This window comes from Chiloscyllium punctatum, chromosome 13 (genome assembly GCF_047496795.1).
Source record: "Chiloscyllium punctatum isolate Juve2018m chromosome 13, sChiPun1.3, whole genome shotgun sequence".
Taxonomy (NCBI): Eukaryota; Metazoa; Chordata; class Chondrichthyes; order Orectolobiformes; family Hemiscylliidae; genus Chiloscyllium; species Chiloscyllium punctatum.
Window position 1 is genome coordinate 99397791 of NC_092751.1, and position 25233 is coordinate 99423023.

A 25233-nucleotide genomic window follows, 5' to 3' on the forward strand; every position below is an offset into this window, starting at 1 on the left:
AGTTCTGTTTGTTTCCTCATTTAGTCTTGGCTTCCATAAGGGAACATTCCTCCTCGTTGGAGTAAACAGGATATGCGTAATCACTGGGAAACGGCACTCATCTTCGTCTCATCTTATAGTTCATTTAAAAAGTTCAAACTCATTGTTCTGAATACTTGGAAAAATCAGAGCTAAGTAACACGTTTACTCAAAATGGAAAATTGATCCATGGTGACTATTACTGATGAGGCAATACGTACCACCTGCTGTCAGTTTGTAATGGGGACCAAACACATTGTGCTTCCCTCTTAGTGATATTGCTTCAGGGAAAATTCTGCTCATCTGGCATTCGGTGTAGGACATGCAATTTGATATTGTTACATCAAACAGAGAGGTTGAGAGGCAGTGGAGCTACTGGTCATCGGTGTACATTGTGAACACTATCACTATGCTTTCAATGGATGTGACCAAGATGGTAACATAGACATGAGAAAAAAAGAGGGAACTAAGGATGGATCCGTAAGGCATAACAGATGTAATGGTCTGGGAGCAGAATGACAATTAATCCCTAGTAATATTTTGGCTATGACTGGAAAGAAAATGTTCATGTCTAAATACAGCAAGACCTGGAGAATACCCATGTTTTGGCCGACAAGTCATGGAGTCAAATAGCATGTAAACAGACCTTTCAGTTTCCTAAACTAAACCAGTCTCATTTGCCTGTGTTTCGTCCATATCCCTCCTAAACCTTTCCTATTCATGTACCTGTCCAAATGTCTTAAATGGCAAGTAACCTTCACGCCAGACAAATGTCGTGCAATGGCCAACTGCAACAAGAGAGATTCTAACCATCATCCCTTGATATTCAATGGCATTATCATCACTGAATCGCTCACTATCAGCACTCTGACGATTTACCATTGACCAGAAACTGAACTGGGCTAGCAATTTAACTGCCGTTGCTACAACAGCAGATCATATGCTCAAAATCCTGCAGTGAGTAACTCCCCTCCTGACTCCCCAAAGCATGTCCACCATCTACAAGGTGCACAAGTCAGGAGTGTGAGTGTACTCCCCACTTGCCTGGGTGGATGCAGCTCCAACACTGCTCAAGAGCCTTGAAACATGCAGGACAAAGCAGTCCACTTGATTGGCACCACATAGACAAATATCCACTCCCTCCACTACTGATGCTCAGTAGCTTGGTGGTTAGCACTGTTGCCTCACAGCACCATGGACCCGGTTTCGATTCCAGCCTTGGGTGACTGTCGGTGTGGAGTTTGCACATTCTCCCTGTATGTGCATGGGTTTCTTCCAGGTGCTGTGGTTGCCTTCCCATAATCCAAAGATGTGCAGGTTTGGTGAATTGGCCATGCTAAATTGCCTATAGCGTTCAGGAATGTGTAGATTAGGTGCATTGGTCAGGGGTAAATGTAGAGTAATAGGGTGGTGGAATGGGTTTGGATGGATTACTCTTCGGAGGATTGTTGTGGACTTGGGCTGTAGGACCTGTTTCCACACTGTAGGGATTCTATAATTCCGTGTGTGTGCTATCTACAAAATGTACAGCGGACATTCATCAGGGCTCTTTAGCCAGCACCTTCCAAACCCGCAATGACTACCATCTAGAAAGACATAGACGACAGATGCATGGTAACCCCATTACATGTAAGTTCTGGTCCAAACCACACACCAGCCTGACTTGGAAATATAGTGGCATTTCTTCTGTGAAGCTGAGTCTAATTCCTGAGTCTAAACCAGAATAGGTTTTCAGTGTGCAAAAGGTGGATCTTGTGTTCAAGGTGACCTTAAGAAAGGGAATGAGGGAGAAATTGGAGAAAAATGGTGCCAGTGACAGGCATCGGTGGTTGAATTTTTGACGATAGAAGCCTTGATACTTGAGCTTATTGCATGCAAACGAGCACACTGTTAAATCGAGGTAATTGGCGAGCAGCCCAGAGCAGCAAATGTTGATCTCTTAGCCACTTTGTGTTTAGTTAGACTGGGAATTGAACCTAGGCTCCTCTGAGCTGAATGAGCCTGCAGTTACGTTTGGTGCTGTTTAATTTACATCTTAATGGCCATTTGCCAATGGTGCAGTGAGGCCCTATGTAGGGATAAATATAGTGAATCTATCTTTAATATTACACTTTATGCATGCATTTCCTGTTGGTCACACTTCAGGTGCCACACACTGTTACATGCAAATTTCTGCTGTCATGTTTGAAAACACATTTCTAAAAGTTGAAGCTTGTCACTTACAATCCCTCCAGATTATTAAAACAAGAGACCATCTGGAAACCAAGTGAAGGATCCAATTTCCTTCACATTTTGAATGTATTTGGCCTTTGGCTGAAATGAGTAGATCTTGTTGTCTGCATAAGACCTGGAGAAAAATGCACCAAAAGATATCATGTTCCTGCCTTTGTCATCCAACTTGCTGAGCAGCATCTTGGGAGGGGGGAATGTTTGAGTCTGGCATCTGCCCTCTGGATTTCAAAATAAGACTAAAGGTTGGTCTGCTATTACATACTCATTTCTTCGCAAATGGAGCTGGGAAACGTCAAGCCTCCACCAGCGGCGCGGTGGCTCAGTGGTTAGCACTGCTGCCTCAGCGACGGAGACCCAGGTTCGATTCCAGCCCCGGGTGACTGTATGTGTGGAATTTGCACATTCTTCCTGTGTCTGCGTGGGTTTCCTTCTAGGTTCGATGGGTTGGCCGTGCTAAATTGCCCCATCATATCCAGGGGTGTGTAGGTTAGGTGGATTAGCCATGGGAAATGCAAAGTTACAAGGATAGGTGGGGGTGGCGGATCTGGCTCGGGTAGTCTTCAGAGAGTCACGGTGGACTTGATAGGGCAAAAGCCTGCTTCCACACTGCAGGGATTCTATGATCCGAAACCCATAGTGCTAATCTGTTGTCTTTGGGGTGTGTCTATTCGCAGCTGTGAGACTGTGACATTGAAGAGGATATTCAGATTCTGTGTATAACGGTCTCTGTATAATGCCTGACAATGATAGGGCACCATGTTTTGTGTGTTCTCAGTGTAGCTTCTGTCCAAAGTCACAGGAGATCCGCAAACACATTTAAAAAGCTCAGTGCTGTAAAAATCAAAATCTGGCAACGCATTAGCTCATAGTGGGAGAGGGAAATTTCTTGCATAATTGCTGACTTTAAATACACCTTTCAGGTTCCTCTTTAGATTCTGCTTCTTTGTCAAACCATTGGGGATTAGTCAGTAACCGCCCTCAAAGCACGATTCAGTTGAAGTGTTCTAACCTTCCTGACTCCATAGTTAATGATGTGCTAAAACCTCAGCAGCTAAATATTGATATCACAGCTCTGCTGAACTGACCCGGCATTGTAGGCGAGCAGACAATTTATTAAGGGAATCAGAGCTGTGCAATGCCAGGATGACAGAGTACAATCCAGGTCACATAAACATCAGGCTTATTTGCCAAGACATTAGATGCTTGGATTGTGGCCTCTGACCTGCAATTATTCCCTGGAAATATACAGTGGAATCATTTATCCAGAATCAATTGTAGCCTATCCTCTCTCACTTCCATTGTTCTTTTCAAAATTAGCTGGCATTCAGTGAGTGAGTAGAGTCACAAAAGCCAATCTGGAATGCATTTTATTTTTCTCTACATTTCTCCAAAAATTAATTGTTGCAAGCGAACTTGTTTTTGACATTGCACATACATTTCCTGTTATTCTGGTGCAGGATTTCATTTGGCTGGCCTTTATTTCATTCAGTAGTGCACGGGAAACTCCTTAATGACTGCTGTCTTCCAGCAGCGAGTGAATCTTAGACCCCCCTCCAACCCAGGTTTAGCTTCAAACCCACATTCTCTCCATCCATCTGTTTGGGAGTTAGGTCAATCCAGTTTACCATATGTTTTCTTGAACGTAACCCAGGCTGTGCCCTGAGTTTCAGTCTAATCTTTAAAGAACACCTTTACATGATAAGAAGTCTTCGCTGATCTCTGTGTGTTAAACTGCTGTCTGAAGAAGATTAGCTTTTAATAGCAACTGGTAATAGAATTATATTCAGGTATTCTAATGGTAACTGCATCAAAATACTGATTTCACCCTTTTTTTAAAGTCTCTCATTGATAGGAGGATTTGAAGTTTAATTTCACTTCAGTTATTGAATGGTCACCATCGTTCTGAAAGTTGGCCACTTGTGTTTTCCTGCACAGTTTGTATTGGAAGAGAGATGGAGTTGTGAGTTTATCCAGTTTGTGCCTTCATACTCCTGCAATATGCCTTAAGGAAGGGGCTTTTTCTCTGTTGAAGGCACCATATAACAGAATCTTAGTGAGATTACAAAGCGCACTGAGCTGTAATCCTGCCTCCCTATGGCCTTTGACACTGAAGATAAAATTGAAGTTGGAACACATTTGAATCATTAGATTGTCCCAGACACAATTGTCACCTGGAAATTATGCTTTACATGCCAAATGAAAATGCTGTTTAAAAGGCTTTTCTGGACCTGGGAATTTCCAAAATTCTGTAGTTCTTCTTTGAAGAAAAATAACTTGTGTTTCGATAGATCCTTAATAGTGTCCTCATACTACAGACAAATGTTTTAGGTCGTGTTTTCCCATTTTAGGGCACCTTTATAAAGGCAATTTGTGATTGTCCCAGAGCACTTAATGGCTGATGAATAAGTTTTGAGGTGTTGTTATACAGACAATGAAAGCAGGATGTGTGTATACACTTGCTATTTACTGACGAGTGAAAGTGCGTCATTGAATGAAACAGGTTGAGGTTTGGCTTTTTTCTCGATGGTAAAGGTAGCAGTGACATTTGTTTTGGAGATGCCGGTGTTGGACTGGGGTGTACAAAGTTAAAAATCACACAACACCAGGTTATAGTCCAACAGGTTTATTTGGAAGCACTAGCTTTTGGACCGCTGCTCCTCATGAACCACCTGATGAAGGAGCAGCACTCTGAAAGCTAGTGCTTCCAAATAAACTTGTTGGACTATAACCTGGTGTAGTGTGATTTTTAACAATGATATTTGAGTTCCATCGTTGGCAGCCACGCCTGATATAAGTTTTCCCTTCAGCTCAGATTATTTTTAAGGTTGTTTTGTGGCGATTGCGAGCATTTAACAAAGTTCTGAAGGCTTGTGGCAAAAGAAGAGCAGTCCACTGTCAAATTTATGCTTGGAAATCCAGGGCAGTTTCAGACCTTGTTAGTCGACGTCAACCGCATCCATTGGGTTTGGTATTTCGGTTCTTGAAACACGCCGCGCTGCCTGGTTATAACCCAGGGTTCATCTTACAGCTTCTCAACCTGATCTGGTTCAGGACAGGTTCCCTCAGCAAAAGCCAGCAGCGGCGCAAGGAACAAGAGACTTGACTTGTTGAAGCGAGGCAATTTGTGTCGCAGCGATGGACATGGCGTTACTTTTCACCGAGGTTCAGGGACATTTCTCAAATTCAGGATGAAAATGAGACCCAGCATACCACCCGATGCTCCCTCCACAAATCCCCAGCTTACTCCCTGGCTGCCTGATGTGTGCATTCAAACGTTCAAAACACTGGAAATTTGAAGAACTATGTTTCCAGGTTGTCACAGAAAAGCAACATTGTGAAGAAACCTGAGGCATTGAGCACCTGCCTCGGTCAACCAAGACTTATTATAGCGCCCAGTCTGAACACTGAATAGCAAAGGGTTGCAGAGACATGGGCCAAGCGCAGGCAAGTGGGACTAGTTTAATTTGGGAATATGGTCGTTGTGGACTAGTTGGACCAAAGGATCTGGTTCCATGCTGAATGACTGAGTGGATGTGATTCATCAGCGTCAAAATGAAGCTATGGGGAAAGCATTGCTATGTGGAAAGACCGAAGGAAAAGATGGGTAAAATTTTAACTCTGGGGTGAAATACTGTCCACCAGGCACCATACACATCAGGAAAACACGAACATACGCCTCTTGGATTGTCACAGAAGCTCAATTGCTCTCATTTATGTTCTTTTTAACGAAGCAAATTTTCTGTCCCTGCCCTTCGTAAGGATGCAGTCACACATCAGTGTGAATGTCTGACCTCTCAGGCCATCTGGCTATTCAGAACCAACCTTACCAATGGTGCCAATGTCCTGAGAATGCTTTCTTTTTAAACTGCTCGGCCTGCAGTTTTCCAGCCTCGAATTTTCAGGATCACCGGATCGAGCACTTGGTATTGCAACACTAAGAGAGTTTCCATTCTTCCAGATGCACCATTGTAGAGGGAAATGTTTTCCAAAGGGTGACGGGAGAGAAATCATTGGCAATAGTGAGCAGTGAAGAGGGAGAGAAAATGCATTTATATAGCACCTTTCATAGTTTCAGCGTGTCCCTTGCATTTGACAGTCCAACCAGTTCTTTGGAACTGTTGCAACATCTGAACACATGGAGCACAAGGACATTGCAAATGGAGATGTACCTTTATTTCCATGAAGTATGTGGAATATGCAACACCCGAGAGGAGTGTCATGGTGTGAATGTGCAAAGCTGAGACTAATCATAGTGTGACTCTTTAGGTGTGGCTTGTACCTGCTGCGGTTTTTGTAAATCGGTTGAGATATTCTTTGTCTGGACATGACTGGCTTTTAGAACAGGTTTTGGAGCCTTGATTTCTCCATGCCGTACAATCTCTTCAGTGTTCATATCTCCATGCAAGAGACACTCCCGGTCTCTGACTCTGTCTTCCAGAAGTGTGCTGAGATCACACAATACTGAGTGAGGTCTCTGCAGTAGAAAAAAAAGTGACCCTTGGAAAAAGTACCTGAGTTAGCAGAGCATCTGTCTTGGAAAAACAATGGTGCAGATTAACTAACAGAATAATAGCCAGTCAACGTGCTGAGATCTCCAAGGTATGTCTTATTGCTCTTTGTGGGTTCTTTAGAAATAGGGGACGCATTTGATTGGCAGAGATTGTTTCTTGGCTGCATTGCTTTATTTTCAACCTTTTAATGCATCAGTGATATGTAAAAGCATTGATAAATTGCCTTCAGAAAACAGAAAGAGTGGGTTCAAGTCCCAATTCAGAAATTTGAGTGGAAAAGAAAGTTATGGCTTGAACTCAGTACTGAGGGAGTGCTGCATTGTCAAAGATGCTGTGTCTTGGGTCCAGCGTTAAACCCATCTGCCTTCTAGGGGTGGAGATGTAAGATTGTACAGCTTTATTTTGAAGAAGGGCATCCCATTGCAGATCGCTACCATCACTGCTTTGAGCACTTGTCTATTCATGAAGAGAGCTCAGATAGTGACATGCTGTGAAATGCTTCCAACTGCTTGGTAATTTATCCAAAAACAAAACTTCCTTTCCTTTGTTCCTTCCGCTCCTCTCCCCTTTCATTGGCTAAACTCTAAAATCACTTTTGTTTTGGTGCTGATGAAAGGCCAAGCTGAAACACAAACTCTGTTCCTCTCTGCAAATGTCACCCAATCCGCTGAATGTTTCCACCACATTTTTTATTCTTGTTTCAGATTTACAGCATCTGCAGTTCTTTGCTTTTGTGTTATTCCCAGTGTCTTTGGGATCGTTTACTAAGCATTACTAACACTAGAACGTATTCTAGTCACTATCAATAGTCTCATTATCGCTAGAAGCTTCCTGTGTGCAAATTGGTTGCCAGGTTCTGTTCATTACAATAATGGCCATACTTTGCGAAAATGTTTTCACTTGGCTGTAAATGTGAATAAAAGGCACTCTCAAAGGCACATTTCTTTCTCTCTATTGATGCTATTTGCCATCTTTGTTTAATTATCCTTTGCTTTATAGGATATGGGTGAGTGAACAACAGTGATTTTGGAGTTTTGAGAATCCTGTTCAATGTTTAGTCAGGAATGAGAAGGAGATAAAGCATCCCTTAAAAGTAGTTGTCTAAGTGTGTAGGCACACAAACACCTCAGAAGATCGAGGTGCAGAATTGATCAAGATGTTTTGAGAAGGAAAATTGATGCTATCACGACTAAACAATACAAAGACCTCATGACCAAGTGTCATTTGTTTTAGAAATGTACAGCTTGGAAACAGACCATTTGGTCGAACTCCTAAATGAATCTAGTCCCATTTGTCAGCATTTGGCCCATATCCCTCTAAACCCTTCCTATTCATATACCCATCCAGATGCCTTTTCAATGGTCTAACTGTATAGAGTGATGGAGATATACAACGTGGAAAATGGCTCAGTAAAGTTGGCTCAGTCATCCAGAGTAGCTAACTACCTGGGCTTACATTTTCCTTTGGAGTTTATGCCAATATCCTTGCTGTGTCCTATCCCATTGCCATTTTGTGATTAGAGCCTGCATTCGGTATAAAGTTTAATTTATCTCTACACAAGAACCGTAGTGGGCTTGAAGCATCACGTGCAATGGAGCGCTTGGAACTGCTTGGTAATTTATCAAGCAAAAATGACTTCCTCTTCATTCTGAAATGTTCTGGGGATGATCCAGAAAGCAGTGCAGAACGTCGAACAGTTTTGCCCCTGCAGTTTCTTGTCAGATGCAGCACAGACAGTGATGTATCTCGAAATTGTTCAGAAGTGCTCCCACATGCTGGCTTGTCCCAGAGCGATAATGCTCTGTCTGCTCTACTTGAGAGTAAATATTTAGTAGCAATGTCTGGAATGCATTTCAACACTTCAACAGCAGCAGTATCCAGGGAGTGCTGTGGTCTGGGAAATTTCCAGAATTACCCCCCCCCCCCCCCCCACACACAATGTGTTACCCCTTCTCAAAAATATACCGAAAGTCTAGATGGTGATATTTTCCAATTTTTGTTCCTGCCATCTAAATGCTCATTTGGAGGTATTTATCCTGTTAGTGTTTGTTGTTTGACATACTTGGCAAAGCTTCTGTTGGCTGCTGTGCTTCCCTTTTAGCCTTGTTTTAAAATTTCCAGATCTTTACTTTCCCCTATCACCAGTTAAGGCTAACTTTGGATCTTGTCTGCCATAAGATAGAAGCTCTACTGGACCAGCGACTGGACATAATCAGAGCTGGCTTTGTATCAGAGGATACAGCCAGAGCTGTTCTCTTTGGTTCATCCAGACTTTGTCACCTGTTAGACTTTTCCTTCATTGCCTCCAGCTCCAAATCCCGGAATTTCCTCCCTCACAGCAATGTGGGTCCACCTACGCCATATGGGCTACAATGATTCAAGACGAGATGTGGAGGAGCTGGTGTTGGACTGGGGTGGACGAAGTTAGAAATCACACAACACATGTGCTCCACAACCACTTGACGAAGGAGCAGTGCTCCGAAAGCTAGAGCTTCCAAATAAACCTGTTGGACTATAACCTGATGTGTGATTTCTAATGTGATTCAAGACAGCAACTCATGGCCACCACCACCTCAAGGGAAACTAGTGATTACGGGCAGCACGGTGGCTCAGTGGTTAGCACTGCTGCCTCACAGCGCCAGGGACCCAGGTTCAATTCCAGCCCTGGGTGATCGGCTGTGTGGGGTTTGCACATTTTCCCGTGTCTGTGTGGATTTCCTCCGGATCCTCTGGTTTCCTCCCACAGGTGTGTAGGTTAGGTGGGTGGGCCATGCTAAATTACTCCGTGTCCAGGGAGGTGCAGGCTAGGTGGATTAGTCATGGTAAATACAGGGTTACCGAGATAGGGTAGGAAGAAGGGTCTGGGTGGGATGCTCTTTAGAGGATCATCATGGACCTGACGGACCGAATGGCCTGCTTCCACATTCTAGGGATTCTACGAACAATGGCTGGCACCTTTGCTAGCATGGCCTTCATCCAAGAATTAATTATTTTAAATTAATTATGATTGTTGTATTCAAGTTTTGCATTGAGGAGAGCATTCATTGGGTGAAGCTATACAGTTGTGAAAGCAAAGTGTCCTGCTTAAAAAGGAGTATTGACAGGGTAATCCTACTCTTAGCAATTTCTTATCAACCTGATGGCAGAAGGACAAGGAGGGTACAGATGTAAAGCTTTAAAGGTTAGAGCTGTGGGAGGGTACAGAGGAGTGATAGTGATTGGGAAAACCACTGAACTTACAGGGTGGTGGCATCACAGGTCAGTAGTTTTGAGGGGAGGTTGGATGGATGCACGAGAGAAATAGACTTCTGGGCTGCGAGGGACAAAGTGAGGGAATTGAACTGACAGAATCCGTCTCCAGGTAGCAGGGGCAGTCATGATGGGCTGAATGTCCTCCGCCTGTATCCAAAATGACTCTGATTCAAAGGGGATGTCGGGAACACTGAATTGTGGACACTCTGGTGCTGATCTTTTAAGAAACACTGGAGGGTCACGGAAGACTGGAAAACAGCTCATGTTAACCCCACCCCCACCCCTTACCCCTCCCCCCTCACCCTGCCTTGTTAGAGACTGGAGGGAGGCAGAGGATGGGAAATTATAGACCGGTTAGCCTGACCTCAGTCGTTGGTAATATTTTAGAGTCCATTATTAAGGGTGATATTGCGGTGTACTTGTAAGTGCATGGTAAAATAGGATGGCTATTGTCAAGGGGAGGTCACGCCTGACAAATCTGTTAGAATTCTTTGAGGAGGTAATGAGCAAATTAGACAAAGGAGAGCCAGTGGGTGTGATCTGTTTGGATTTCCAGAAGGCCTTTGATAAGGTGCCACACAGGAGGCTGTTAAATAAGATAAGAAAGAGCCCTTGGTGTTTTGGGCAAGATACTGTCAGAAGATAGAAAATAGGGATAAAAGGGTCTTTTTCAGGACGGCAGCCAGTGACTAGTAAAGTTCCACAAAGGTCAGTGTTGGGGCCGCAACTATTCGCATTACGCATTAACAATCCGGATGAAGGAATTGAGCGCATTCTGCTAAGTTTGCAGTGACACGAGGATAAGTGGAGGGACTGGTGGTCTTGAGGAAGCAGGAAGGCTCTGGGAGGCTTTGGACATGCTAGGCAAGTGGCCAAATAAATGGCAAATGGAATACAATGTGGGAAAGTATGAGGTTGTGCACTTTGGTAGGAAGAATATAGGCATAGACTATTTTCTAAATGCTGAGGTAAAAACAATGACTGCAGATGCTGGAAAGCAAATACTGGATTAGTGGTGCTGGAAGAGCACAGCAGTTCAGGCAGCATCCAACGAGCAGCGAAATCGACTTTTCTGATTCCTGATGAAGGGCTTTTGCCCGAAATGTCGATTTCGCTGCTCGTTGGATGCTGCCTGAACTGCTGTGCTCTTCCAGCACCACTAATCCAGTATTTTCTAAATGCTGAAAGGCTTCAGAAATTTGAAGCAACAAAGGACTTGGGAGCTCGAGCTCAGGATTCTCTTAAGGGGCCAGTTTGGATAAAAACAGCATTGTTAACATGGAAGCATAGAAAACAGGAGCAAGAGTAGGCCATTCAGCCCTTTGGGCCTGCTGCACCATTCGGTGTCAACATGACTCCTCATCCAACTCAGTCCCCTGATTCCACTTTCTCTCCATAACCTTTGATCCCTTTTGCTCTGTGACAGAGCATTCCACAGGCTCCCCATTCACTGGGTGAAGAAATCTCTCCCCAACTCAGTCCCAAATGGCCTACCCTGTATCTTTATACTGTTTGGATTCCTGAGTCATCTGGTACTTCCTTCTCTGTCTAGTCCTATTAGAATTTTATAGGTTTATGTGAGATCCACCCCCCCACTCTTATTTTTCTAAACTCCATTGAATATGGAATCCTAACTGATGGATTGTCTATCCATATGTCAGTCATACCATCCCAGTAATTGTTCTGATGACAGTGTAAGATGGGAGGGCATTCATGATGAGGTCTTTGGGATTGTTCAGTCTGGAGGGAGAAAAGGCACGAACAAGGGAGAATCTGTAGCCGATAGCTGAGTGGAACATTGTCACTACAGGTGGAAACGGATGCTGTAAATAATGACACCATACACAGTTGGAAACTCATCTCAAGTTTCAACAGGACACCGAGGTTGCAAAGGGCCTAGTTCCACCTCAGATGGTTGCCAGAGAGAGAGAGAGAGAGAGATAGATATGGATTTGGTGACATGAAGACAGACACTAGCGTCAATCCCTTATTGGGATGAAATCTTGGCACATTCAGTGTTGGAGAAGTGGTCTGACACATTGCAGACAAACATCCTTACAATTATCAGAAGGTCAAGGTATGGAGTCGGGCCCTGGACTGGCCAAAACTGGTAAGTGAGGGGGAGAAAGGTGAGAAGCACAAGGGAAAGTGAGAATGCCTGGTAGCTTTGTTGTAATTCCCAGAGTGATACAGTGATAATGTCCCTACCTGAGTCAGGAGGTCTTGGTTCAAGTCGTGCTTGCCCCAGGCTTGTCTCATAATAGGTAGGTTGAAAAGATTATAATTTGCAGAATGTCAGAGCCTCACAAGAAGATTGAGCATTTATTGCGAAAGCAATGCATAATAGTTATCCTTTGAAAGTTGCACTTACGTTAAAAATAAGTCTGTGTTACTGTGACACAATAAATCTCACAGCAAGTGAGCCATTTTGTTTTAACAGCCTTGCCTGTTTAAGCGGGTGTCAGTTTGCAGACATTATGTTTCCCAATGAATGTCGATCGCATTTGCTGCTGGCAGCCCAGAGACAGAGAGAAAATTACAAGAGCGAATGAATAATTTATTGCCATTTCAGCTTGAGAGCACTAGGCGTATCTGAGCTGGTTTTACAGATTCCATGTACTGTGGAGGGGGGGAAGGTTGTGGTGGGGGGGGCAGAGAGATAAATTCTCCTATCAGGGGGTGTTTTAATTTTGGTGTCTGAGATTCCGATTCCATGTTCCAACAACAGCCGGCTCACGTCTCTCTCAATATTTATAGTGTGCTGGAAGGAACCTGAAAAAGAGAGGGATTTTTTTTAAAAAATCCGGGTGTATTTGTCAGGTCCGGTGTTGTCCCTGTCACTGAGCTCCAAGTCCCATTTTAGTTGTCATTCAGAATCGAGCTACACTCTGAGCAGCCTGCATCGTGTGTATGTATGTTGACAACAGCTCTCTGCTGGTGTTAATTTCTGTCTCAAAATGGCCGGTTTACATTGTACAGAGCAGTCTGGGGGCCCTGTCAGCTGTTCAGGTTGCAGTGTGTTATGTTTTGACATGGCTGCCTGTTGTCTCGATGTGCACTTTGTTCATCTCAGTAGCACTCCCAGTTCTGCACTTGATATAGGAGGCAGCGATGAGCATCTGCAGTGCAGTGATAGTATCAGGTGGGTAAAAAAGACAAATACTGTTTGCAGTCGACACGTTCATAGTGATCCATCTGATGTGATCAAATGTTTATTTGTAAATTCCTCCCCGGTATTGGGTTTAAAGGCTGGCCAGGACTGCCACCTTGTGGATATCCAGTGTGTCAGCAGTCTTTGACATTCTGGAGGAGATGCTGAAGAAATTCAGTGTAATTTCACAGAGTTAACTATCAGCTGTTGTTACAGTCAGGAGTTCCATCTAAGCATCTTGGAATAATGTTGCAAAAGCAGCCCTGATTTTAGGTTGTTGTGGTTGTGATACAGAAGGACTAGTAAAGGCAACTCTTCAAATAGAAAACTTGATAAAACATCACCTTATCCATCCCTTATTGCGTCTTTGTTCACAAAGTCCTCACCATTCTTCCATTTTCTGCCCCTTTACCCCAATGCGGCAATGCGGTGGAACTGCTGCACAGGATTGAAGAAATCATTCAGCATCTTACTGATGGAGAGGATTTTGAGATGAATGCAAGAATTACATAGAACCTATACAGCACAGAAATGGACTATTCACCCCAATTGGTTCCTCGCCCATATTTATACCTCATATGTGATTTCCTGCCATCCTCCATCATCTGAACCCATTGACATAACCTCTATTCCTTTCTCCATAAAACATTACAGCACATTGCAGGCCCTTCAGCCCTCCATGTTGCACCGACCTGTGGATCTAATCTGAAGCTCATCTCTCCTAGACTATTCCATCTTCGTCCATATGCCTATCCAATGACCATTTAAAGGCCCCTAAAGTTTGCGAGTCTACTATTGTTGCAGGCACTGCATTCCACGCCCCTACAACTCTGAGTAACTATCTCTGACATTTGTCCTACATCTATCACCGCTCAATTTAAAGCTATGTCCCCTCATGCTAGCCATCACCATCTGAGGAAAAAGGCTCTCACTGTCCACCCTATCTAACCCTCTGATTATTTTATACATCTCAATTGAGTCACCTCTCACCCTCCTTCTCTCTGATGAAAACAGCCTCAACTCCCTCAGTCTTTCCTTGTAAGACCTTCCCTCCATACCAGGCAACATCCTAGTAAATCCTGTCTGAATCCTTTCTAAAGCTTCCACATCCTTCCTATAATGTGGTGACCAGAACTGCACGCAATACTCCCAAGTGTGACCGCACCAGAGTTTTGTACAGCTGCATCGTGATCTCATGGTTTCGAAACTCAATCCCTCTACTAATAAAAGTTAACACACTGTATGCCTTCTTAACAAGGAGAAAGTGAGATCTGCAGATACTGGAGATCAGAGCTGAAAAAGGGCTTATGCCCGAAACGTCGATTCTCCTGCTCCTTAGATGCTGCCTGACCTGCTGCGCTTTTCCAGCAACACATTTTTCAGCTGCCACCTTAACAATCCTATCAACCTGGATGGTAACTTTCAAGGATCTATGTCCATGGACACCAAGATCTCTCTGCTTATCTACACTACCAAGAATCTTACCATTAGCCACTACTCTGCATTCCTGTTACTCCTTTCAAAGTGAATCACCTCACGCTTTTCGGCATTAAACTCTTTTTGCCACCTCTCAGCCCAGCTCTGCAGCTTATCAATGTCCCTGTGTAACCTACAACACCCTATGGCACTATCCACAACTCCACCGACTTTTCCTAACCAATCCTTCTATATCCTTATCCAGGTCATTTATAAAAACGACAAACAGTAGTGGACCCAAAACAGATCATTGCGGTACACCACTAGTAACTGAACTTGAGGATGAATATTTCCCATCAACCACCACCCTCTGTCTTTCAGCTAGCCAATTTCTGATCCAACCCGCTAAATCATCCTCACTCCCATGCATCTGTATTTTGTGCAATGGCTTACCATGGGGAACCTTATCAAATGCCTTACTGAAATCCATATATACTACATCAACAACTTTACCCTCATCCACCTGTTTGGTCACCTTCTCAAAGAACTCAATAAAGTTTGTGAGGCATGATCTACCCTTTACAAAACCGTGTTGACTATCCCGAATCAAATTATCCTATCTCTTATAACCTTTTCCAATTCATTACCCACAACCGAAGTAGGGCTCACTGGTCTATAATTATCAGGGTTGTCTCTCCTCCCCTTCTTGAACACGAAGACAGCATTTGCTATCCTCCAGTCTTCTGGCATTATAGTAGACAATGACAACATAAAGATCAAAGCAAAAGGTTTGGCAATCTCCTACCTGGTTTCCCAGAGAATCCGAGGATAAATTCCATCTGGCCCAGGGGACATATCTATTTTTTACACTTTGCAGAATTACTAACACCTCCTCCTTGTGAACCCCAATCCCATCTAGTCTAGTAGCTTGAATCTCAGTATCCTCCTTGACTACATTGTTTTTTGTTTATCCACCATTGTTTATCGAGCTTCCCCTTCAATGTATCGATGGTGTTACACCTTGGCTTCTCTTTCTGGTGCTAAGTTCCACATTCCATTCTCTAAGTAAAGAAAGTTTCTGCTGAATTGCTTGTTGAATAAATGATGCCTCAGATTTAGTTTTGGTCTCCCCATATCAATAAACAGACACTTTCCCTAAGTCTCACTAGTTGAATGGTTTCACAGCTTAAAGGGCCTTTATGGGGTCATTTCCTCAGTTTTCTTTTGAACAGAAAGCCTGTTCAATTTTTCCTACTAATTAACAGCCTCTCAGTCTTTTTGTCACTTTGGTAAAATCTTGGGCACAGCTTCATCCAGACCTGGACGTTCGGGGTCAGCAGTATTACTTTACCATACATTGTGGCGGTATAACTTGGGGTTGTGGGTAGCGGGTGATGGTTCCATCACACATCTCAGGAACAGGAGCTGCAGCTGAAACTCTGTGTTGCTCTGGCACAGGGATTCATGAGGTCGCCCACCGGGCCCACACAATTGACCCTCCCAAGACGCGCACTTTAGGTGCCCGTTGTTCTGGGAGATGTGATGAAGCCCAGACAACACACAACTCTGTCAATAAACCAAAACAAGAACTGACTGGTTGGCATGGACTAGTTTGAGCCAAAGGGCCGGTCTTTGTGCTGCAGGACTCTGACTACTTCACTGGTGCACTCTGTCCATGTATACCATATGTCTTGTGATTCCTTCAATTTTGAAATAATCAGACCTTAGATTTGAAATGCTGGAGCATCATTAAGTGTATTTCATGCATTTTTTGCATATTATTGGTAGACTCTAGGCAGATGCATTGGTACATGATGGCAATGCAGCTTTAAAATGGGACACCATGGATCTACATTCTCATAACTATTAGTTCCTACTTCTTTTATGAATAGTATCTCAAGAGTAGCTGTAGGGCCAATACTGGGATCATTCTTGTAACTATCTATGCGCCAAACAAACCTGTGGAGGGGACACTTGTTACAAAGAAGTGATTCTCCACCTGAATCTCCTGTAAAGAAATTAGCATTTTAGGTAGATGCAGTGTTTGTCATCCTTCTTATTAGCCACTTGTGTTGAATGTGTTAGAATACTCAAGCTTTCAATAAACCCTTCAGCTTTGCGTCAGAAGTTTTCAATAAGCTTAGCAGGATTATCGGAATTGAGCCCCAGAAGAGTGTGAATGGCCACAATTACACCAAAAGCGCCAAGCAGTAACAACTTGTGAATGTAAAGTGCAGATTGATGAGGACAGTTGAGGTCTAGAGAGGTTTTGGACACTGTGCTTACAGGAGCCAACTCACCCAGTGAAGAGGCCTCCATTTTGTCTGTTTCATTAATGCTGAGCTTTGGTTTAGAAGGGAGGGTCTCTTTTGCTGTGTGGCCATGTGTATGTGTGTGCGTATGTTCTGTGGGGGGGGTGTGTGTGTGTGTGTGTGTGTGTATCGTGTGTCTGTTTGTATCCATGTGCGTGTGCCTCTTTTCCACAAAGGGCAGTGAATGCAGGATTTTAAATTTGAGATAGAGAATTTTTTTTAAGCAAAAGTTTTAACGGGTATGAAGTCAAGCCACAGATCCGTCATGATCCCATTGAATGGGGTGGAACAGGCTTGACTGGCCTGAATCTGTTCTGATATGTGTCTATGTGTATGTCCATGTCACTCAGTGTGAATTTGATCCTAGCTGATCTTCTCACCATTGAAGACTTTAAAGTGTATTTGTTTTTAACTTGTTGCTGATAATATTTGGTGAAAGACAGGATTCTTATCATGTTTTTTTTTCTGTCTGCACAGCTCTCCTGTCATCGTGGTGCGAGGATTTAGGGCGGCTCCTGTTACTTCGCCACCAGAAGAGTCGTCAGAACGACACCCCTGGTAAACTGCCCATGCAGCCACCGATGAACCCTATGAGCACTATGAAACCAACACTCCCTCCTGGACCCCACAGGTCAGTCATGAGATATCTGACTCCCTGCAGTCTCCCTTTCTCCCTCAGTCTGCAGACGGAATGTTTGTACCCAGTTCAAAAATGGTCACTGTGATCCATCCGCATGTGCAGTTGGACATGTTTCTATGTGGAATCAGTCCCTGTTCGCAGCACTCCAGTTAGTCCTCAGTCAGAACCCAGTGCCCCCTTCACTAAAAAAAAGCAAGCCGGATCCGGTCCTCAATCTGTCCTCACTCACTTCTGTAAGAATCTGCAGGGAATTACTGATCTTTAAAATGATAGCGGACATTCCGGGAATTGAGGGTAAGGACCACTCCCACTCAAAAGCGGCTGCAAATGCGTCATTTCAGGTCTGTGGAAATACCAACTTTGCACACAAGGAGAAGACAGATGAGGGAACGATGGGCCAGTGTTGAGTTTGTCCGTCTGGACGTTTGTATTGTTCTGTGCAAGTCTGTTCCCTTTTGCAGACTCCAGCACGCTGCCCAGAAATGCAACACCGGTCAGAGCTGTTGGGCAGCTTGAAGCTAGGCGCCATTGTCCTGCTGCACAAATCGACCACCCTGTGAGACACAGCAGGGGGCTGGCTGCTCCTCAATCACTTCCCACAACAAAGATCTGTGATCAGAGTTTCAACAGTTGATCTTTAGTCTGCCTAAAGATTGTGTGGACTGTGACCAATCAGATTTCCTGATGATCTGATATCTGGAGCCGACAGTGATCTACTGATCTCTGGGACGCTTGATGGTCTGCTCTCTGAGACTATTAGCAATCTGCCAATCTCTGGAAATATTAGTGATCTGGTGATCTACTGTCATCTGAGAATGTTCGTGACCTGCTGATCTCTGAGGCTGTCAGTGGCCTCCTGATTGCTGTGATCAGTCATGGATTTCAACAGTGATCAGATGTGAATCTCATCAATGACCTTGAAGTTGGTATGACTTTGGCACAGGTGAGAAGGAAGATTGGCTTCAGCACTTTGTGAATGTGTCCAGATTCTGTTCAGTGATGAAAATTACAGCCTGGATTTTTATTACAGACAGTGCAGGTTGGTTTGAAGGAGTTTACCGTTAACCTAATGGGTACAGAAAATAAGGCAATAATTCTAGGTTGCTTCAACTCATTATTCTGCAATGTTATGCCTAGATCTGTCTGTTTAAACCATAGACAGAATATTTGAGACATAACATCCATTAACAGCAATATTGTTCAGGATAGCTTTTTGAGATGTTAATATTAAAAAGCAACATTATTTTGAAAAGCTTGTAAAATAGAATTGCTGCTGTTAATTAGCTGGGTGAATCTGTTAACCTTTTTTATTCGTGAAACTGGCAAAGCTCATTGAATGGAAGCTTGTCACCAACCTCCTGGTCTTTGGAGCTACTTCTGAATAATGCTTCCCATTATTACTATTCAGGATGACACATCCGTGGGTTTATTAAGTCTTTCAGAATTATCTTTTTATTCAGCTGTCATAGTGCATAAAATAACAGACCATTTCAACAGCGCTTTTGTCCTGGTCTCTCTACATTTGTACCTCTTAACAGCTGAGAACCTACACTCAAACAATAAAAAAAAAGCTCCCCATGATCTGGGGAGGGCACACCTGGTATGTTGGAACAGAGTGAGTCAGTTACAGCCAGATTCTCAGGAGTGGAGGTGCCTCATTTAACCATGACGTCTTCTGAGGTAGAGAATTGAAATTCAGCTAGTTAATCTCTCTTCACTATTCAGTGCAAACCCAAGATAATTAACATATCCCTGAAATATGTCACCTTTTTGCCAACTGGTTTCACTTCACTGTACCTTCATAGTGTAGTCGGCTTCTGATGACCGGAAGCCATTGAAGCAGAATTAGGCCATTTAGCCCATTCAGTCTGCTGTGCCATGGCTTTTATTTTCCTTATTCAGGAGAGGCGGGAGTCGCTGGCTTTGTCAGCATTTGTTGCCCAGAGGGCAGTTAAGAGTCAACCACATTGCTGTGGGTCTGGAATCACATGTAGGCCAGACCAGGTAAGGATGGCAGCTTCCTTCTCTAAAGGACATTAGTGAACCAGGTGGATTTTTCTGACAGTCGACGTGGATTCATGGTCATTATTAGACACTTAATTCCAGATATTTATTGAATTCAAATTCCACCATTTGCCCTGGCTGGATTTGAACCCGGGTCCCCAGAACATTAGCGGGGTCTCTGAGTTAATAGTCCAGTGATATGACTAGGCCATAGACTTCCTATATCTGACCTGATCTGTTTCTCAACCTAATTTGCCTGCCTTCTTACCTTCATCTTCGATCCCCTTACCAATCAAGAACTCTTCTACCTCCACCTTAAGTACACTCAATGACCTGGTCTCCATAGCTTTCTGCAGCAATGAATATCACAAAGTCATCACCTTCTGGCTGAAGACTTTCCTCCTGATCTCAGTTCTAAAGAGTTGTCCCTTCTCTTTCAGGCCGTGCTCTCAGGTCCTAGTCTCTCCTACTAGTGGAAGCATCTTCTCCACATCCATTCTATTGAGGCCTATCGGTAGTCTGCAAGTTTCAATTAGATGCCCCCCCACCCACCACCTCCAAACCTCCAAGTGCAGACTGACAGTCCTCTAACACTCCACGTATGACAAGCCTTTCATCCCTGGGACCATTCTTGTAAACCTGTGATACTATGGCTTGCTACTAGCAATACGTCGGGGAATTTACTTTGAGCAGGTGCTGAATCAGAAAGCACCCCGGGGTGTTTTGTTGACAATTGTGACCGAGAAGAGGGTCAGACCAAAGACAACATTCTGTCAACTCGACAACAGTCTGCCTATTGGTCATCAGCCTTGACTGGTTTCATGTGTAGCATGGGAATGAAAAGGAGGGGAGAGGGGTTTATTGTCCCATCCATGATCCATGTGTCTCAGCTATGGAGTAGCTGATGTAATGATGTGACAACTGGATATGTCCCTGTGCTTGTTTGTATGGTCAAATGCTCATTGCTCGTGGTAACTAAGGGTATTTGTGGAGGGTATTGTGTTCCCCTCCTTGTTTCTTTCAGCTCCTTGGTTATCGCACTGTGGGAATATTCTCATCTCAAACTCCAAGGGTGCTGAGTTCAAGTGTCACACCAGAGGTGTTTGCGTATAATCTTGTGCTGTTAGTACAGTGCGGCCCACCCTCAGCCCTTGATTCCTTTCCTGCCTCTTGGTATCTCCTCTGGCTCATGGTTGGTTGTCCTTCCATCTGTTTTCTCTTAGCCTGTGCCCCCAAACCCATCAGAAACCATGTTCTCTGTTGCCTGCCTCTTCGTATAGCCACCTCCGTCACTATGGCAACCTGTTCCCACACCTCTGCAAGCGGCTGACAAACCCCTGACCACTTCCTTCATTTTATACTTCCTTCTCGCTAGTGGTAGCCTGGAGAGATATGAGACCCCCTGCAGCCATCATTATTTTTAGTGACTTTAATCACCCTGCTTGGGTGTGTTATTACATACCTTTTAAAGCAGGTGGGATTTGAACCTAGGCCTCCTGGCTCAAAGGTATTGACGTGACCATTGCGCCACAAGAATCCTTTTACTGTCACGATTTACCACCTACATAAAGGGCTTCCGTTCAGGAAGTCCATACTGTCAGGGTGTACATTGAGTAGGTTGTTCGGATATTACTTACTGAACTTCTCCAGCTCATTGTGTATCAGTGTGGAAGCAGGCCATTCAGCCCAACAAGTCTACACCGATCCTCCAAAGAGCATCCCACCCAGACCCATCCCCCAACCCTATCCCTGTAACCCTGTATTTCCCATGGCTAACCCACCTAGCCCTCACTTCCCTGGATACTGTGGGCAATTTAGTTCAGCCAATCCACCCTAACCTGCACATTTTTGGGAGGAAACCAGAGCACCCAGAGGAAACCCACGCAGACATGGGCAGAACATGCAAACTCCAAACAGTTGCCCAAGGCTGGTACTGAATCCTGGTCCCTGGCACTGTGAGGCTCACCAGTGAGCCACAGTGAGATGATATAGTTGCAGTTGAACTTTATGTTCTGTGTGTGTGAAGAAACACAGAAGCAATGGATTTAGTTCCTGAATAATGTTGAAATAACAGCTGAAGTCAAAAGCAACTTTGTTGGCATAAAGAACTCCACATCTTCAGTCAAAGTAGAATACCAACCAATAAAGTCTAAAGGTGGCTATCTATTAGCTCAGTCACTGCAGTAGACAGTGTGTCAGCCTCCATTTGAGTACAGTTCCCTGATGCGCAGAGAAGACATTCAACACCAGAGGCTGTAGTGGGAAGGGCCATTGGCCTAATTCCTCAAGTCAACAGGATCAGTTGGTGCAATTTGGTTATTTTTACCCTAGAAAGCAGACATCTGAGAGCTCTTTTTGTTGGAAATGAAGCTAGAGGAAGGATAGAAAGGGGGGCAAGAGAGGAGGGGGAGTGGCATTTTTGATAAGGGATAACATTACAGCTGTACTTAGGGAGGGTATTGATTTTGAAATAGATGATGACCCTTTATCTCATCAGATGATGGCACAAGTTGGAACTGGCTGAATGGCATATTGTCTTCCTATTTTCCTCTAACCGGTTCAAAGTAGGAAATCATACATATAGACGTGAAGAGTAATTAATGTATGGAATGATTTTCCAGGGGATCAAAATCCTCTAAGAACTAATTGAATGGGGGATATCAGGGTGTTTCTAGATTCCTGAACAACGATGGACTGAATTGCCTTCTGCTTCCATAGCCTTTGTCAGTTTGTGATCCGATGTAACTGTGACTGTGTATTTAATTGTTGCCTATGAACAGATGCATCTTTACAAGCATTAATAATATTACTAATAACCAGCTTTCTCTTTGCAAGACAGTGTGAAAATTGCCCGGGGTAATTTACTAATCTACACGTCTTCTTTCATGAACCAGCCCAGCAAACGTCAGTGTTAAAAGTTTTTGAGGAAGCCAGCCATTTCCTACTGTTTATTTTTAACTTGACCTTTTCAAGGATCTACCAATGTGCGGAAATAGTCTCCAGTAGAAAAAAATCTCCAATTCCCCTCAGCTGTGCCAGCACGATTTAAGCTCAGCACAGCTTGCTCCAACTATTTAACCTACCCATTCACTTTAAGGGATATCTTTAAGGAAGTCTGAATCTCAGATCCTTTGGTAAAACAGTGAGGATTGGTTGAGGGTTGAGTGGTCAATGTTAACATGTAATAATTGCTTCTCTCTCTCTCTCTCTCTCTCTCTCTCTCACTTACATTCTCAAGCAGCGATGGGTCATTCACCTATGATCCTGTTCCTTGGCAGCAAAACACAAGTCAACCACCAGGGTCATTGTCTGTAGTTACAACTGTGTGGGGAGTCACCAACACATCACAAAGCCAGGTAACGTGAGTTCTATAATGTATCTTCACTGTGAATGTACCATAGTCTGAGGCAATCTTCAAGGCAAATAAATTCAACTCTTCTAAAGTCATTTGTAGCAAATGTTTGCAATGCAATTGCCTAAGATGTGGCAGAACTCTAAAGACAAACCACAAACTTCTAACTACGGAACAAGGCAGACACATCAAGAAAACTGTGGGTTTGACCTTCTGGTCTGTTGAATTAGGTGTTCTCAGGTTAGCATTCTCAGCCCAGCATTGATTTGAGAGCTTCTAAAAATCAGCCAAAATTCATCTTTTAAACACCACCCGCCCACCCCAGTATTGGTAGAGCATTACTGTGGGTGTTAGGCAAGAACAAAATCAGGGCAGCTGTGAGGCTCTGTAGCCTGCCAATGCTCATGTTTTAGAGCACACATGCAGACTGGCTGCTTCCACACGATTCTGGAGGATGTCATTCAGAGTCAAACCCCAGCAGGACTACAGACGGAAACTGGGCTTTATACATAAAATACAAGCAAAATGAGTCCTGTTGAATTTACACCTTGATGGAGTTAATGTGAGGAATGCTTTGCAGCTGCTCAGTTATTGAAGGCCAATTTAGATACGGAAAAGAGACATTTAGGATTCACCAGAATGATAACTGTAATGAGATGTTACAATTGAAAGGAAGTGTCAAAAAGGTACCTTTCCTTGCAGTGGAACAGAGAAGACTTAAATTGGAGGTGGCCAATAGGGATTTTCAAACTGAGTTATTGCTAGAAGAATTAAGCTTGTGCAGGAGGATTTGAAGTAGCTCCCTTACCAACGGAGTAATAGACACGAACATCATTTTAGAGAGTATCGTATTTGGAAAGGAAAAATATGAAACAAAGAGGGACAGCTCAAATAATTCCAGTAGTAAAACCAGCACAGGGACAACGGACTTGACTCTGTGCTGAAATCCTTTGATTCAAAAAGACTCTGTCTTTAGGACAGGAAATCGGGGTGGGGTCGGGGGTGAGAGTTGTTTCAACACCCATTCTGCCCTTTAAACTCTACTGGAAGAATTATTGGTCATGCTCCAGGCTGGCCCATTGCACCAGTGAGCCTTGAGAAGAAAAGGCTGCCATTAGACATTGCATTCGTATTTCGAAAGTTGATTCATCATCAGCAAGCTCTTTAGCTTAGGAGAACGATCGGAGCAAGAGAAATCGGAGTTAACCTGATCGCAGTACACATTTCTATGGGAGTTAGGCATTGGAATCTTGTTGAGAATCTGTGGAATATGCTCTTCTTCTTTCTTTGACCGGATTTGGGTGGCACTGGCAGGGCTAGCATTTATTACCCATTGGTGACTGAACTTGAACTGAGCGGCCTGCCTCACAGTTGAGACTCAGCCACATTGCTGTGGATCTGGAGTCACATGTAGGCCAGATCAGGTCAGGGTGGCAGATTTCCTTCTCAAATAGGCATGAGTGAACCAGATGGGGCTTTGCAACAGTCCCTGGTAGTTACCATGGTAACCATCTCTGTGGCTAGCTTTCAATTCATGGTGGGATTTGAACCCATATCACCAGATCATTAGCCTGAGTCTCTGGATTACTAATCAAAAAATGTGGTGCTGGAAAAACCCAACCAGTCAGGAATTGATGAACAGCTCATGCCCGAAATGTCGACTCTCCTGCTCCTCGGATGCTGCCTGACCGGCTGTGCTTTTCCAGCACCACACTTTTCGACTCTAATCTCCAGCATCTTCTCCTTTCTCTTCTCTGGACTACTAGTCGAGTGACATTGCTGTTAAACCACTGTTCTCCCTTTATGTTAACAACTTGTCAGAGTCTCCCTGCTTTTTCTACCTCATTTCCCAGTGCTTTTTAATACAGTTCCTTTCCCTTTCTGTAAGCAGGTGCTGGGAAATCCAATGGCAAATGCCAGTAACCCCATGACTCCAGGAGGCAACCCGATGGGCTCAGGGATGTCAGCGAACAATCCCGGGATTAACTCGCCTCAGTTTGCCAGTCAGCAGCAGCAATTCTCAGCCAGCAAGGGTGGCTCCAACCAAGCCTACATGCAACAGGGCATGTATGGCCGACCAAACTATCCTGGAAGTGGCAACTTTGGGAGCAGGTAAAAATCCCACATCATGTTGCTGCCTCAATACAAGGGATACTATTTCCAGGATTCTGGGGGAGCACACACGATACTGAACTGGCAAAACACCAAAGCCAATGGTCATTACTCAGACCTGTCTAATGGAGATGGCTGAAGTCCATTCATTCGATGACACTGGAAGGATTTGTACCTATTGAACATTTCAGTTGGTATAATTTTTACACATTCCATTGAGAGTCTTTAATTTT

General features: G+C 43.9%; 1 protein-coding gene across 22 annotated transcripts in view; it reads left to right on the forward strand.

The window, feature by feature from the left end:
• Positions 1-25233, forward strand: part of zmiz1a (zinc finger, MIZ-type containing 1a) — a 320345-nt gene that overhangs the window by 257085 nt on the left and 38027 nt on the right. For 13 of the 22 annotated variants that reach the window (XM_072583401.1, XM_072583416.1, XM_072583409.1 and 10 more), the window contains 3 exons: positions 17370-17523; positions 22775-22892; positions 24777-25000. In XM_072583401.1, the coding sequence (XP_072439502.1) occupies positions 17370-17523; positions 22775-22892; positions 24777-25000 (496 nt within the window). Of the gene's footprint in view, positions 1-6683; positions 6850-17367; positions 17524-22774; positions 22893-24776; positions 25001-25233 lie in introns of those variants that run through there. The other 9 variants (XM_072583405.1, XM_072583408.1, XM_072583412.1 and 6 more) reach the window with 5 other exon arrangements.